General features: G+C 45.6%; 1 protein-coding gene and 1 pseudogene across 1 annotated transcript in view; one reads left to right on the forward strand and one right to left on the reverse strand.

Annotated features, from left to right (window-relative positions):
* The window catches only part of LOC131731644 (rho guanine nucleotide exchange factor 1-like), a 38,309-nt gene extending 31,440 nt beyond the window's left edge, over positions 1-6,869 (forward strand). The window contains 6 exon segments of the mRNA XM_059020886.1: positions 258-337; positions 576-716; positions 1,105-1,287; positions 1,736-1,875; positions 2,662-2,753; positions 3,108-6,869. Of these exon segments, the coding sequence (XP_058876869.1) occupies positions 258-337; positions 576-716; positions 1,105-1,287; positions 1,736-1,875; positions 2,662-2,733 (616 nt within the window). The 3' untranslated portion in view covers positions 2,734-2,753; positions 3,108-6,869.
* A 1,999-nt stretch (positions 6,870-8,868) lies between these two features.
* On the reverse strand, positions 8,869-16,590 carry LOC117962615 (ETS domain-containing transcription factor ERF-like; annotated as a pseudogene).
* Between the last annotated feature and the right edge of the window lie 28 nt (positions 16,591-16,618).

A 16,618-nucleotide genomic window follows, 5' to 3' on the forward strand; every position in this document is an offset into this window, starting at 1 on the left:
AAGTGTACAAAAATATTTTAAAATATTCTCTGTCTTCATCTTTCGCTCTCTTTCTTCACCTCTGTCTCTCGCTCTCTTTCTTCATCTCCCTCTTTCCCTCCCTCCCCTCTCCCTCAATTCAACCCTGTCTTACTATGAAGCCGATATAGTCACAGCTCTTAGATATAAAGAAAAACACAGACAAATACAGCAGCTGTACTAAAAAAATAATACTAATGCCTCTCGATCTCCCTCCCTCCCTCTCTCCTTTCTCTCAGCACCAGCCCTCGCTCTCCCCTCAGCCTCTCGGAGAATGGGGGCTCCGTCAAAGACCCCGAGGGACCCCTACATCATTCAGGTACGAACGCTGTACCCCCGTTCTCCCCTCTTGAGTGTTTTGGATCGGAGCTGGGGGTCTGTTCTGATGATCGTGCTCAGTGACAGTTACAGTGACTCGCGTGTCGTGGGTTTGTTCAGTGCATGTGTGACGTGTGAGTGAGTGCTGTGCATGTCTTCAATGGGAGTGGCTGTTGTGCTCTGTGTGCGTGTTTTCTATTGGGTGGTGATCGCTGTGTGTTCGTTGCTCTTGTTATCAGACAAGGAGAAGGACTCTCTCTCTGAGAAGGCGGGGAATGCAGCCCATTTGCTGGTGGATTTCCTCACAGCCAATGGCATCGACCCGTACGGCATGAGCCACGCCCCCCAGGAGAAGGTGGCCAATGAGGCGCTGCAGGAAGGTAAGGAGGGGAATCCTCCCCGACAACGGTGTGTATTCAACACTCCTTTACCCCCCTCCTCCTCTCCCCTCCCCTCCTCTCCCTCCCTCTCTCTATCCTACTTCCTCTCTGCCTGTCTTCCTTCCTCCTGTTCCCTCCATCTCTCACACCGCACTGATCTCCACCTTTCACTCTCTCCCTCTCATGCCCCCTCTCCCTCTCCCCCTCCTCTCCACCTCTCTCGCACTCCTCTCCCCCTCTCTCGCGCTCTCTCACTCGCATTTCTCTCCCCCTCTCTCACACACACTCTCTCTCCCCCCCTCTCTTTCTCCCCCTCTCACACTCTCTCTCTCTCTCTCTCTCTCTCTCTCTCTCTCTCTCTCTCTCTCTCCCTCCCTACCCCTCTCAGTGCTCTTGTTGAAGAGGATGCTGGTGGGCAGCATCTGCCTCTCTGAGGAAGTGGTGCTCCCCCCAGAGGGTACCCAGCATGCACCCAGCCCGGAGGATGAAGGGAGCGAGGGGAGGGGTGAAGAGGAGGAGCCTGTAGAGAATGGGAGGAGAGAGGAGGAGCGTGGGAGCAGTCAGTCAGCAGGTGAGTGCGCCCTCCCAAAAACATACCGGATCTTATCATTAAGGAAGAGGGACTTCATTTTTGTTACTAAACCCAATGCACTGCCCTTGATTCACAGCAACTCCCATATATCTATCTATATCTATATCTATCTATCTATATGTGCTTCAAGTTCTCGTCTGCTTGTTGGTTTAGTGTCTTATTAGTGTTGGTATCTGCATGCCCACGTTTGCCCAGCCTCGTTTTAACATAATTGTCTCCAGGTTCAAAGTGAATGACTTGAGAACTCTGAGGAATCGCTGAAGGCATTCACGTGTTATTCCTCTGGGATTCACCCGGGAATTCATTAGGAATTTGCAGCTGTTATTTTAGTGTTCCCCACAAAAGAAAGCTGAGCCATGCCTATAAATGTAGGCTCTGTGGGTGTGGTGTGTGAGATTCACGTGTCCTGTGTTCCTCCCTCCACTAGGGGGAGCCCCAGCCGACAGTGAGCCCGGTGGAGGGGAAGGGGAGGAGTCTATCAGCACCCCTCTCATCCTGTCACATGACCAGGCGCAGGAAGTTGGGCGGCGCATGGAGAGTCTGGAGCGGCAGATCCAACAGCTCAAGGTAAACGAGCGATGGATGAATTCAGAACCGCTGAGAGAAACGGGAGCAATTCAACAGCTAACGTTTCCACTAGAAGCCTTTCTCAGCGTCTTCAGTGTAAATTCAACAGCTAACGTTTCCACTAGAAGCCTTTCTCAGCGTCTTCAGTGTAAATTCAACAGCTAACGTTTCCACTAGAAGCCTTTCTCAGCGTCTTCAGTGTAAATTCAACAGCTAACGTTTCCACTAGAAGCCTTTCTCATTGTCTTCAGTGTAAATTCAACAGCTAACGTTTCCACTAGAAGCCTTTCTCAGCGTCTTCAGTGTAAATTCAACAGCTAACGTTTCCACTAGAAGCCTTTCTCAGCTTCTTCAGTGTAAATTCAACAGCTAACGTTTCCACTAGAAGCCTTTCTCATTGTCTTCAGTGTAAATTCAATGACTAACATTTTGACTAGAAGTCTTTCTCTGTGCCTTCAAAGTAAAAAAAGTATTTTTGTCAGACGTTTGCCGTTTGAATTTATTGAGTTTCTTTCAGTATAGAAAGACTTCTTGTCTGAACACCTGCAACTGTGTGTGAGTTTCTTAAAAGATACCATTTCTCACTGTACTAGACTCCTAGAACTGCTTCCAGTACTGCCAGTACTAGTGTGAGATCTAAGACCACTCCAGCTAACACAGAAACACTAGTACAGCTCAGATGAGGATGATTTTAATCTTGTTTATTGTATTGGGTCAGTGTGAATGGTCTCGGATTTTCAGCGATTTTTATTTATTTATTTCTCTCTCTCTCTCTCTCTCTCTCAGATTATTGAGGAGGAGTATCACAGATTGCAGGACGGTCTCTCCAAGTTCGCCATGTCCCAGCACAGCTACTGAGGAGCAAGAACCAGGGAGAGGTGTGTACGACAGACAGACAGACAGACACTAACATTCCACTGAATCAGAAAAGGGCTTGCTACCAGGAGGTTCAAATCCCAGCTCAGCCCCTGACTCTGTGTGTGACCCTGAGCAAGTCACTGAACCTCCTTGTGCTCCGTCCTTTGGATAAGACAAACAAACGAGGTCCTATTGGAAGTGACTCTGCAGCAGCAGCAGTAGTTGTTGATGATGCATAGTTAACCCCCCCTAGCCTCTGAAAGTCGCTTTGGATAAAAGCGTCTGCTAAATGACTGGTTGATAATAACTGCTTCAATCTCTCTGGTTGTTTTTGGATTGATTAATCTGGTCTAACCCACTCTGTCTCGTTGCAGGTTGAAGAGAGAGAGGCATGGGTGATTGATTAGCAGTGCCTGGACGCACACACTGAGCTTCCCCAGCCCCCTCACACTCAATCCGTTTCTCTGTGCTCAACTCTGCTGCCTTGAATTGAAGTGCTGCCTTGGTGTCTGATGGTCGCAAACAGCGAGAGAAGAAAGACAAAGAGAGGAGAGGAAGAGAGAGAACGAGTGAGAGAGCGACAGAAAGGAGAGGGAGAACGAGAGAGAATGATTTTAATGAGGAAGGAGAAAGGAGCTGGAGAGAAGGGATTTTAAAGCAATTAAAGAGAAAATGCGTGCTTGAATGTGGGTGTGTGAGGGACTTGTGCGTCTGTGTGAGTGTGCAAATCACATGTTTGCAAACACTGAGTTTGGACACTGTGTGCGTGTGTGAATTTCTTCCACTTGTTTATAACCTGTGTGTGTGTGTGTGTGTGTGTGTGAGAGAGAGAGAGAGACAGGGCGGGAGATTTCAAAGCCAAAGTTTCACCTGTTACAACGAAGGGAAGGGATTTTGTTTTCTGAAAAGGGAAAACCAGATTTGAGGCCAAAAAAAATGAGCTTGCACAAAACCCCTCCCCTTTCCATTATAACCCCTCCCATCTCCAGTATAACCCCACCCCTTCCCGTTATAGCCCCTCCCATTTCCAATATAACCCCTCCCCTTCCCGTTATAGCCCCGCCCCATTCCATTATAATACCCTCCCCTTTCCATTATAACTCCTCCCCTTTCCACTATACCCCCCTCCCATTTCCTATAACCTTCTTGTCGTAGCCCCTCCTCATTCCATTCTAATACCCTCCCCTTCGCATTATAACCCCCCTTCCCATTCCTAAACTAAAGAATCCCCTGGTTATGTAAATACAGTATTTTTGCTGAAACTCATTTTCCCTCGAGACGTTTATTATCACAAGCTCCACCCCTTCTCAGTTAGCCCCTCCCTCCCCTGTCTCTGGACTCTAGACTATGCAACGTGTGACGATTCCAAACCATTGTGCCTTAACTGTTAACTGTTAGATTTAGAATAAACTCGTTCCTTGCTGTCTCCTCCAGCTTGTGTTATCCCGAGAAAAACAAGATCCACAAACGCTGGTCTGCTTGACTCAGTTTAGTTTCAATCACACTGATGAAGGCACTAGAGCCCAAACGCTGGTCTGCTTGACTCGGTCTCATCTAGTTTCAATCACACTGATGAAGGCACTGGAGCCCAAACGCTGGTCTGCTTGACTCGGTCTCTTCTAGTTTCAGTCACACTGATGAAGGCACTAGAGCCCAAACGCTGGTCTGCTTGACTCGGTCTCTTCTAGTTTCAATCACACTGATGAAGGCACTAGAGCCCAAACGCTGGTCTGCTTGACTCGGTCTCTTCTAGTGTCAATCACACTGATGAAGGCACTAGAGCCCAAACGCTGGTCTGCTTGACTCAGTTTAGTTTCAATAACGCTGATGAAGGCGCTGGTTGAAGCATTCACCTTCTGGCCAAACACCCTTGCTAATGAAAACCCTTTTAATTACACACTTTGAAAGATCTTTTATATTCCAAAAAAGGGAAACTGTAAAAAAAAACAAAAACAACACAGAGCACAGGAAGGAAGGAAGGAAGGAGATTCTAAATAAACGAGATGGGACGGTCTGTTCTGATTTGAGTTTTTCTCTGGTTCATTCATTATTTCTTTAGCTGTTTTTCCTGCGATTGCCGTTTCTGTTCTCGTCGGTTTTAAGGGTGGAATTAGCACAGAAGGTTGAGAGGAAGTGAGTGAGAAAGAGGCTGCAGAATGTCTAGGAGGAAAGTCTGTTATTGTCCTGTCAGACATGCTGGATATATAGAGAACTGGGTTGACTTTTGTATTTGAATTTATTTTTGATGTACCTTCTTTGTTACTGTATTGAAGTGCCTGCGCAGTGTTGGGGGGGGGTGTGTGAGGAGGGGGAAGGGGGTCCATACATTTCCCAAAGTCCAGCACTTTCTCACACACACACACACATTTTTTTCTCCACTTTGTCACTTTCTACTTTTTTGACATTTCCATAATCTTATTCCCCTCCTCTCCTCGTTTTCTCTCGCTCTCTCTCTCAAATTAAAAAGTCATTCATTTATTGTGAAGTCACAAGTATTGCCAAAATGAATGCCTCCCCCCTTCTCTCTCTCTCTCTCTCTCTCTCTCTCGCCTTTCTGTCTCAGAATTCAAAACGCATGACGAGTCACACACGTACTGAATTGCCAAAATAAAAAAATAAAAAAATGTGTAATAACACAGCAGATTTATTTAGAGGCCTCTATTGTGCTGTTCCAATAAGGAGGGCATAGACTGCAATAGAATGAACGGTCTTCTCTGTGTCACGCACGCACACGCACACGCACACGCACACACTTTCTTCCAGCGCCTATCCTCAGCAGTTGCCTGCTTTTGGGCTCTGATCTTTTCCCCCTTCACATCCCCAAACCCACTCACCTCTCTGCAGTGGCAACTCCAGATATTTCAAATAGAAAAAAATATATATATATTATTCATAGTGCTTCTGAAGCCTTTTATTGGTTCTGTTTTAGTTTTAAGATACGGGTGGTGTTGTTATTATAATTATTATTATTATAGCTGTGTATTATGATTATTGCTTTAGCAAGAAAACATAGTGGGACCAAAGAGAATTACATTACGCCAAAACTGTGGAGTTCTGTTCGCAGATCACTTCGATTTGTATTTTAATTGTCTTTTATTTTGTATGAAAGGGCAGGCAGTTTATTTATTTGTATTCGTTGTATTTATTATTTTTAAAAGCAGGATAGATTCACTAGAAGCGAAGTTTGTTGTTCGACCCACACGCATCTCCTTTAGGAATTATTCCTTTCATTCCCAATCGAGCATTTCAAAAAGAAAAACGGAGGCAAATTATTACCCGAGTTCAACAGTTTCATTTCAAGCACGCTCTGTCGTACTTTTAGAGGGAGAGGGAGGAGGAAGAGAGAGAGAGGGAGGAGAGGGGGGAGGAGAGGGAGGAGGAGGAGAGGGAGAGGAGGAGGAGGAGGAGAGGGAGAGGAGGAGGAGGAGGAGGAGGAGAGGGAGAGGAGGAGAGGAGGAGGAGGAGGAGAGGGAGGAGGAGGAGGAGGAGAGAGGGAGGAGGAGGGAGGAGAGGGAGAGGAGGAGGAGGAGGAGTGTGAGGCTTCCATTTCGGGCAGTTTAATTTTAAAACCAAAGTCCATTACAAGTGTTTATTTGAAAGACTTTTTCAGTTTTTCTTTAGAACGTGACAAAATCTTTACGAATTCTGACGGAACTGCATTTTTTTTTGCGAACAGAACTCATTATTATTATTATTATTATTATTATTATTATTATTATTATTATTATTACTGTAATACGTGTATTGATGACAGTTTTATAATCCGCTCACCACACGGTTAAGCTTCAACGATGTATGTATTATTTTTTTGGGTAGGAACGCGCGCACCGTCATCTATATACAGAGACTAGAAAATAGCTGCCTTATTGTTGAGTTATTGTTGCTGTTTTTTTCTGTTTTAATGCCAATTATGGATTATCTCTTTTTTATATAAAGAAAAAAAATAATGAATCCTGTTTTTGCTCTGTCCCTGTTTGCTATTGAACGGAATTGTACTGTGTATTTTGCTATGACGGATATGTAAATGCAATTTATAAAAAATATATGGAAAAAAAATCTGAAAAAAAGAGGAACCAGGTACGCTGTAATCGTGTTTTTAAAAAAAAAATTAAAAAATGTATAAAGAAAATATGTGTTTTTTTTTTCCAACTGTGTTTGGTGTCTTCTTAATTTTAACTAGGGTGAGGGAGGGAGGGTGCAGTTCAGTCTCCATGTCTCAAGCCTGCCCTGGACTGGAGGGAGCACCCTTTCTCTTAGGGGGGTGAGGGAGGGAGGGAGCAGTTCAGTCTCCGTGCCTCAAGTCTGCCCTGGACTGGAGGGAGCACCCTTTCTCTTAGGGTGGTGAGGGAGGGAGGGTGCAGTTCAGTCTCCGTGCCTCAAACCTGCCCTGGACTGGAGGGAGCCCCCTTTCTCTTAGGGGGGTGAGGGAGGGAGCAGCTCAGTCTCTGTGCCTCAAGTCTGCCCTGGACTGGAGGGAGCCCCCTTTCTCTTAGGGGGGTGAGGGAGGGAGGGAGAGAGCAGTTCAGTTTTCAACTTGAGCTAGCCCAGAACCGTACACTCTCTTAGTCACTAGAGGGAGTCATTGCCTTAGCTGATGTGATTTTTTTGTTTGTTTCTGAAGCATTAGTCCCAAAAAATGAAGTCAGACAGTTTCTACACACCTAGCAAATCTGACAATCTTTTTTTCCTGCTTTCCTTCCTTCTATCTATCATGTTTATTGCCTTTGTTCTGTTTTTAGATATATCATAGATTATATATAATTGTACTTTCAAAACCAGCATCTCTCTCAGCGCTGGAGAATTTTTTTAGCAGAGCAAATATGACTGGAAACGTAACCCTTTTAAAATGAACAAAGGCGTTAGGCAGCTGTTTAAACTCCATGTGCAATCGATCCTGCGCTCCGTGCGTCGCTGAGGGGAAATGCATTGGCACTCCCGCGAACAAAGGTGCGTTGGTGATGTTCATCCAGTGTGCTGCGGGGGGACTTTGACATCAGTGGAGTTGCCAAGGTAACTCCACCTGGCCTTAGGCTTACAATAGCGAGTGAGAAGACACGTGCCAGAGTGTATGGGGAAGAAGGCACCTGGTAACCTTGTAATAGATGGTAGTTAGCGGTTGGTTGCACCCACAGAGAGTAATAGCTTAACGTGGAAATATGTTTTGTATATGTAAGTATACAACTGTATCAGAAAAGAGTTAGGGCTGTATCAGGCAAAAAGATGTCCACGTTAAGCACATTGTTACTATGCATAATAACGTTGTAATGATGCGTCAGCACACTGTATTTACTCAGTAATTACAATGTAAATACGCAGTCACTAGAGACACTAATGGAAAGTGTTACCGCCCATTCAAAGCATGGAAGATTTGCATGTATTAAAAACCAGACTCCAGCCACTGGCTTTAAACACACGGTTTTATTGCTTTTGAAGAGATTTTCTTAAATTTTTTTATTACAATATATATTTACAGAGAAATGCTTTTAAAATGGCATACAGCGATGGCATTTGACACAAGAAGGTATTTCAATAAAGTGTATCTACAATAAAAAGATTTTTATCTCAAATGTATTTATTTATTATTACTGTTAATATTATTTATTTTTTTATTTTTTTTTGAACACCACGTACTATTATTATAACACACAGGAATACACAATACTAACCTGAAAACAGATTTTATTTTTTAGTTCATTAAATCTTTATTTAAACGTTTTAAAATTTTAACATGTTTACAATATTTAACACCATGTAGAGAAGACAGAACAGAAAGGCGCTGTAAGTAAAGCAGATGCAGTATTTCTTGCATCCACCAGGGGGCAGACTAGTGTTGCGCTTGGAGGGGGATCGGTTAATGCTTACGCACTGTGGTGTACCTGCTGTCGAGTTCAGACAGGATTCTGAGAGCTCTATTGAGAGTTTTAATAAAGAGGTTTTTAACCCATTAAGTACCAAATACATTTGACTTGAAAGAAACATCTGAACAAAACGTAGAGGTTTGTAATTTGATACATTCCAAAAGTGAGAAGTGTAAAGAGACAGGAGCATCTTTATAACATACATATATATATATATATATATATATATATATATATATATATATATATATATATATATATATATATATAGGTCGGCCAGGGTGTCCTTGGCTCACTGCGCATCAGCGACCCCTGTGGTCAGGCCGGACACCTGCGGGCTTGCCTGTAAGCTGCCCAGAGCTGCGTTGTCCTCCAATGCTGTAGCTCCGGGTGGATGCACGGTGAGTCTGCAGTGTGTAAAAGAAGCTGTCGGCTGACGGCACACGCTTCGGAGGACAGCTGAGCCTAAAAATAATTGGGCATTACTAAATTTGGGGGGGGGGGGAATGAGGACAGTGGCACTTAACGGGTTAAAACACTTGAGTGGCGTCAGAAAAGCAGGTTCTGTAGTTTTGTTAGCTGCCCTCCACCTCACCCGTTTGTGAAGTTTGCAAACATTCGGAATGGCGTTTATTGCAGTTACTCAAAGGCTGTGAATTCTTTGAACGAGGCAGGTTTAGTGCTGGCTGCCTGCCTGCTGTGGACATGTGTAACCCAGCCTAGATCAGGCAAGGGGGCTTTGTAACAGCGCCATCTAGTGCACAGCTAGTGCATTGCCAGCAATACAAAAGAAAACTAGATGGCTCTATATTAAAATCACGCTTGGGTAAAACTTTAAAATAACAGCCACAGACTCCAAATGAATTCCTGTCTGAATCCCACAGGAATGCCACCTGAATATCGCCTGCGCTTCTCCTCCGAGTTCTGAAGCCATTCCTTGTGAATGAACACGGCTCACAATCCCGTGCTGGGCGAGTAAGAGAGTATGAATGAAGCGGCTCCGCTGTTATTGCCCCACTGTTATAAATATGCAGCTGGGATTCCTGTGGGAATGCATCGGGAATGTGCAGCGGTTCATTGAAAACGTTACCGGGGACACTTGTCTTTTTGAAGCCACTTACTCGGCATGCACATTTAATTCTACTGTAAAAAAAAAATAATCACAGGAACGGATGGGCCACCTCCAGCTCACAAGTGAAAAAGCGTCCAGCAGATCAGACAGACAGACAGACAGACACTCAGCCAGTCCATTAACTCCTCGAGGCAATGCTAATGGCCAGGGGATCCACACACTGCTTGGACGATGCTGGGGGGGTCAACGGGGGGTCCTGTCAATTTGTGAGCTTGCGTGAGAGCCGGAGACGCCCCTCCCTTTCCCTGGGGGGCACGGCCGGCGCTGGGAGGGGTCAGCCTGGGTTCCACCCCGAAATCGCAAGCCTCCCCCTCGTTCTCTGAGCTGCACTCGCTGAGATCTGTAATCTCCAGATCGGAATCAGAGCCGGGGGCCTCCTTCACTCCCCTGGCTCCTGGGCTCTCTACTCGTCCCCTGGGGGCCACAGGAGCCTGCCGCTCCCCCGCCTCAGCCCCTCGTCCCAGGACTAGCCCCGCTGGGTAGGAAGGGAGGCACAGCCTGGCTAGCCCACCCACCCCCACGCTGCCCTGGGTCCCTCCTCCTCCTCCTGCTCTCTCCAAGCTGTCTGCGCTGGGGAGGAGAGAGGAGAAGGGGTTGGGGAGCTGGGAGAGGGAGCTGTGGAGGGGGCTGGGGTAGAAGTGAGGGGGGGTAGAGGGAGCTGGGGGGTAGTTTGGGGTTGTTGAGGGAGAAGGCGGCAGGAAGGTAGGGGTTAAAGTTCCAGGGGTACTCGGAGAAAGGAGGGGTGCGTCCGTAAGGGGAGACGAGGCCGGGGGGTTTGGAGTAGCAGGGTCCGGCTGTGGAGAGAAGAGGGCAGAGGTGAGGGGAGCCGAGAACACACAGAACATTATTCAGAAACGTGCGGAATAATTCATGAAGTCGAATGAAATCTGCTGGAATAATGTTACTTTAATATATAGAACATGAAATACTATTCTCCTACTATTATGGCTTCCGGTAGACTTTATTTGCGAAATAGATTACATGATGTTAAATAAAAGATCTAAATTATGGGAAACTGTGCTAAATGCACAATATAACCATGAGAAAAGCATGGGGCGGAAAAATCCAAAAGAAAAGACAGAGACAGAGAAGGGCTGTGAAGGGTTAAGGTCTTGCTGGTGTATTCTGCAGTGGAGTCCTATTAAATAGAAGCCTGGGAGCCACATGAATATTGAATCACAGGGCAGCGCTGTGTGTGCTTGCTTAACAACACACTTCTAATAGACACCAGAGGCCATACACAGACCTGGACTTCATTAGGACAGAGTCGACTTGATAGGGATGAGAGAGAGAGAGAGAGAGAGAGAGAGAGAGAGAGAGAGAGAGAGAGAGAGAGAGAGAGAGAGAAAGGGGGAGAGGGAGAGGGAGAGGGAGGGAGAGGGGGAAGAGGGAGAAAGAGAGGGGGAGAGAGAGAGAGAAGGGGAAGAGGGGAGAGGGAGAAGGGGGAGAGGGAGAGAGGGGGAAGAGGGGGAGAGAGAGAGGGAGAAAAAGGGGGGAGAGAAGAGGGGGAGAGAGAGAGGGAGGGGGAAGTGGGGAGAGAGAGGGAGGGGGGAAGAGGGGGAGAGGGAGAGAGAAGGGAAGAGGGGTGAGAGAGGGGGGGCAGAGAAGAGGAGGAGAGGAGGGCAGCCTCAATACCATTCAACGTATTGAGGCATTCCTACATTCAAACAAAATATCAAATGGAAACTATACCACCTAAGAAACTATACATCGTGTGTTACTCGAAGTAGCGCGTATCCTGCACTGGCACTGACCGGGGCTCGGGTGCTTGAGGTGAAGAGGCGGGTGTCGGAGTCTGCGTTCATTTACAACGCGGAGCAGATTCGTATTGTCAGCGTGACCTGCACTAACCCTAAAACCCATCCACATCTCTGAGAGCGTAATGACGCAACACCGGCACGCACACACGTTCCTCCTCACGGAACCTTCACACGTCACTGCTGGGGGGGGGGGGGGTCACTCATTTCCACATGACACGCACCTGATCCCAGGAAGGGGAACGCCGCGTCCAGCCGCAGCTTGTCCGAGTCTGATCCCGGGAGCGCTCGCTCGAACAGGGTGTTGCGGAGCTCCCTGCTGCTGGCTTCTGGGAGCCGGGGGAAGAGAGTCTGGAGAGACTGAGAGAGAGAAGAGAGAGGAGAGGAGATTAGGAAGGGGGGGAAACGGTACCTGTGTCGTTATAAATCCTATATCAGAAATAACCAAAATTCCAGTATGTTAATACAGCACCTTTAATCCTACGCGCATTATCCATAAAAAATGTCTTTGGAAGTAAATATGTTTACAACAGTTCTATTTGTTTATTTTTAAATCTAGCCTCAAAAGCCAAAATTTTCCCTATGCAATACCTTTTTGCCGGACTGAATCTAGTTACATAAACAAAGCAGCTTTGCTTGTTTCATAAAACGCGCGTGGGCATGCCACGGGTGAATAATACACGCGCGCGTGGGCATTATTGCCGCTCACCTCCGGTGTGACGGGCCCGCAGTCCTGGGCGGCCGAGTTGAAGTGGTTCTGGCCCAGGAGAAAGGGAGAGTTGGCCATCTCGAGCAGCGGGTAGTTCACCAGCACCACTTTACTGAAGTTGAACTTGTAGGTGAAGCGTTTCCCTTTGGTCTTGTGAAGGATCCTCTTGTTGTAGTAATACCTGCGAGAGAGGAAGGAGGGGGAGAGCAGGCGGTCAGCGCCGTGAAACCGGACCCGAACCCGAACCCGAACCCACCCCGATTCGACACGACTTACTTTACTGTAGTCGTTGAAGAAATTGAGAAATATATATCTATCTATCTATCTATCTATCTATCTATCTATCTATCTATCTATCTATCTATCTATCTATATATATATATATATATATATATATATATATATATATATATATATATATATATATATATATATATAATTGTATTTTATTTATATAGCGCCTTTCATGACGCAGAATCTCAAAGCAAATAATAATAAATCATCATAATAATAATAATAATAATAACAGTTTGATATTTTTTATATTTTAGTGGCGGTGTCTTTAGAATTGGGACTACACCGCTGATTAAAATTGATCAAACCAGGACGTTACCAAGATATACAGATGAACTATTTTTCATTTGTGTACATCGAGGGAACCGGTTCAATACTAGGGGGCATGTTTTCAAAACTGTTATTCCGTTTTTAAATGATCCCTACCTTTTTTTTTTATTAATGAGGATAAGACGCCTCTTAATTCAACAAAACTAGAACCCCCCCCCCCAAAAAAAAAAAAAAACTATCCACGTTCTGGGGGTGCGCGCTCTCGGGGTGTTTCCATTCTGTACCATTTAGCTGCAATTGTGCTCTCCTTTAAAAAAATGGAGTTAATTGAAGACTGCTTGGGAACACTTTGAAAAAGACTGTCTGTGGCCCTTTATCTCACAGCCAAGCCGTTCAACATGATTATTATAATGAATAAATCATTTATCAGACGCTTTTACCCAAAGCGACTTACAGAGACGGGTGAACTCTGCATCATCAACAACTGCTGCTGCAGAGTCACTTCCAATAGGAGCTGGTTTGTTTTGCGTCTCATCGGAAGGACGGAGCACAAGGAGGTGAAGTGACTTGCTCAGCAATTTGAACCCTGGTAACAAGACTCTTTCAAGACTTTCTTTAACCACCGGACCACCACGCCTCAGTTCGAGTCAGCTTATTGGCTGAATGTTTGAGCGCTGTACTGGGACCGAAAAGAGAACGGGCGCGAAGGGTTCCCGGCAAAATGTGAGCAAATTCTTTTCTAAAAGCGTCCTTCTCTTAATCGGGTCATTACGTCTATTTCACCCCCACTCGTGTGTGTGTGTGTGTGTGGCACGGAAAAGCAGGTCCTAATTATACAATTAAGACGGGGGTAATTTGTAATAATTAGTCATCAAAGACATGGCTAATAGAGCCGGCCACGGTTCCAATATGAATGACTCGATGTGATAGGAAAAGCAATAGGGAAAAATAAAATACAAACAGCAATGCGATAAAGAAATAAGTGAAAGCCATAAGCGCCTCGCGAAACCGCGCAATTAAACAAAGCCTCTTTGAAAAGCCGCCTCGCATTGACTACGAGCTATCAGGGGCTGGCAAAACAGTGTAATTAAACTGGATTGTAATTCGTTCCGTCTGAACGTCTCTTTAGCCAGAGCGAGGCTTAATTATCACATTATTAATGTGTTCTTATAAAATCAATATAAATTAATCCGGGTCGAGGCAACGAAAGCGATTTTTTAGTTGGAATAACAACAACTCCTCTCTCTCGTGTAAGTCTCTTTCCTATATATATTTTCCAGAGGGCTCATTTTTAAACGTTCCTGCGATGTATTTATGCATTTCTATATAGTTTGGATCACTGATTTTTAGAAAAAAAAAAGCAACGGATACATGAATTTAATCATAAACGCGTTCATTTGTCATGTCAAAGAAACCTGTTTTTTTTTTGGCACCCTATATTGAACGTGATTTTATGGATAAAAAATGGGCTTTGAATTTAAATTTCAACATAAACCTAGTGATTATTTATTTGTGTGTAGAACTAATGTGCCAAAATCGACACAAATTCAACTGAATACATATACAGACATTTCTTGCAAACCTGACCTGTGTGCGTGCGTGCGTGCGTGCGTGCGTGTACACACACACACACACACACACACACACACACACACACACTAATTAATCAACTGATCAGTTCAATTCAGGGTCTAGCTCAGTTGAAATGTAATCCAGCACACACAGGGGCTCCCCGTCCAGGACCGGGTTTGGGAAGCGCTGCTGTAACCCATAGCAACACAAGACCTCCGTAGACATTCAGTAAACACAAAATACCAAACAGACACATAGTTACGAGCCGCCGCTACTTCTCCCTTCAGTCTGTCATTGTTTGTCTGTTTAAGTGTTAGAGTTTTTCTACTTCAGGCTGCGTCACCCTGGACTGAAACAACCGCTCTCTCAAGCCCATCACATCACCATCTTTCTTTGCTGTGCTGCGGAGCACCTGTTAAATAGCGAGAGCCCCGCCCTTACTGCCAGGTGTGTCAGTTACTTGAGGTCATTTTAATTTGGCCTGCCTAACATCTTCCATTTTGCAAAGCGCTGCCAATACACACACAAACTCCTGCTAACAGGTAAGTAATGTATTATGATAGTAATAATAATAATAATAATAATAATAATAATAATAATAACTCGATTCTTTCCACAGGTTAAACAATGAACATATTTAAATAACAGTGTTCAAAAACAATTCTCGACACGCTTCACCGTCCTTTTGTTTTGGTTCAGCCGTGATTACCCAGTTCATTGTCCTGCTGTTGATCTGCAACCTGGCCAGGTAAGTTGATCTTTTATTTAACAGTCCTTAAAGTCACAATCCATGAGTCCAATGATATATATATATGGGAAAGTGTTTAAGTTTTGCATTATAAATAAGACGACGTGACAGCAGCGTGGCTAACTACACAGCACTGGCTATACAGGAGCGAGGAGATTTGATATTAAACACGCCATTGCTTCTGTAGTTTTGATTGGTCGTGCGTGTGAAGTCAAACCACTGGAACTGAAAAGAGGGGAAAATTGTCCAAATAAGCACATTAGCGGTTGTCTAATTTAATATGATGACTTTAATAGACCACACATGCATGCAATTAAAAATTTAAACCAGCGAGAGAAAGGGAACACAGAGCCGCACATGGTAAGACTGTTTAGAAGTTGTTTAAGACGCCTGATTAAAGCACAAAGCGGTCTAACATTTTCACACATCATGAGAGCCTGTTGTTTCTCTATCACTGATTACTGAGTGGAAATTGAAATTCTCACACCCGGAGGTTTCCACGCAGGTGGGTCTATAAAGGAGATCAATGACTAATCTTGAAGTGTTCTAATGCATATCTTTGTTTTTGGTGGGTTATGATAAGTTATACCGGGTGGTATTGAAGTTAACAGTTGGTATTGAAGTCCCTGGGCCAAGCCCGCCCCCGCAGCCCCACCCCCTCAGCCCCACCCCCTCACCTGAGTGCGCGGCTGAGCTTATCGTAGTTCATGTGCGGCTTGCACTTCCGTAACCCCCAGAGCCGCGCCACCTCATCCGGGTCCTTGATGACGAACTCGCCGTAGTCCCCCTGCCACGCGATCACGTTTTGATACTCCTCCTTCTGCAGCAGCTCCAGGATGAAGTGCCACAGCTGGATCTGCCGCGATCCCGGGCTCGACTCGGGTTTGTACGCCCAGTCTGGGAAGGCTATACCTGAGAGAGAGGGATGAGAGGGGGGAGGAGAGAGTGAGATAGGGAGTGATGTATTTATACCCGAATAGCACAGTCCACAAAGCACTAGCTGAAAAGTCTGCTTGACTTCTGACAGTCTTTACCTTGCATCAAACTGACAGGTAAACTTGACCCATGCGTGAATGAGCGTGGATGACATTTGAACAGGTGAAAGCAATTCAAAATATATCTGGCACGTCGTTTTCAAAAGCTGAACGCAATGCAGATGCTGGTAAGAGATCGAGGGCGCTGGGCTGGCTCTCAGTCTGCACGCCTTAGCTGGGTATTCCACAGGGAGCATTGGCTCTGGTGCTAGGTTAGGGAGGCCGGTTCTACGGAGTCACCTCGCAGCGCTACAGTGAGAATACAACCAGTGAGGGTTTGATGGAGTGCAGCCGTGCCAGTGTTACCTGGGGTCCAGAGAGCCGGGACGGGAGGTGTGAGGAGCAAATCACTGACACAGTTACAGTCCATAGTGCAGACCAGAGATCAGATCTGAAGAGAGGAGAGGAGAGAGAAGGGGAGAGGAGAGGGTTAGTCACTGACACAGTTACAGTCCATAGTGCAGACCAGAGATCAGATCTGAAGAGAGGAGAGGAGAGGGTTAGTCACTGA

Source organism: Acipenser ruthenus, unplaced genomic scaffold, assembly GCF_902713425.1.
Source record: "Acipenser ruthenus unplaced genomic scaffold, fAciRut3.2 maternal haplotype, whole genome shotgun sequence".
NCBI lineage: Eukaryota > Metazoa > Chordata > Actinopteri > Acipenseriformes > Acipenseridae > Acipenser > Acipenser ruthenus.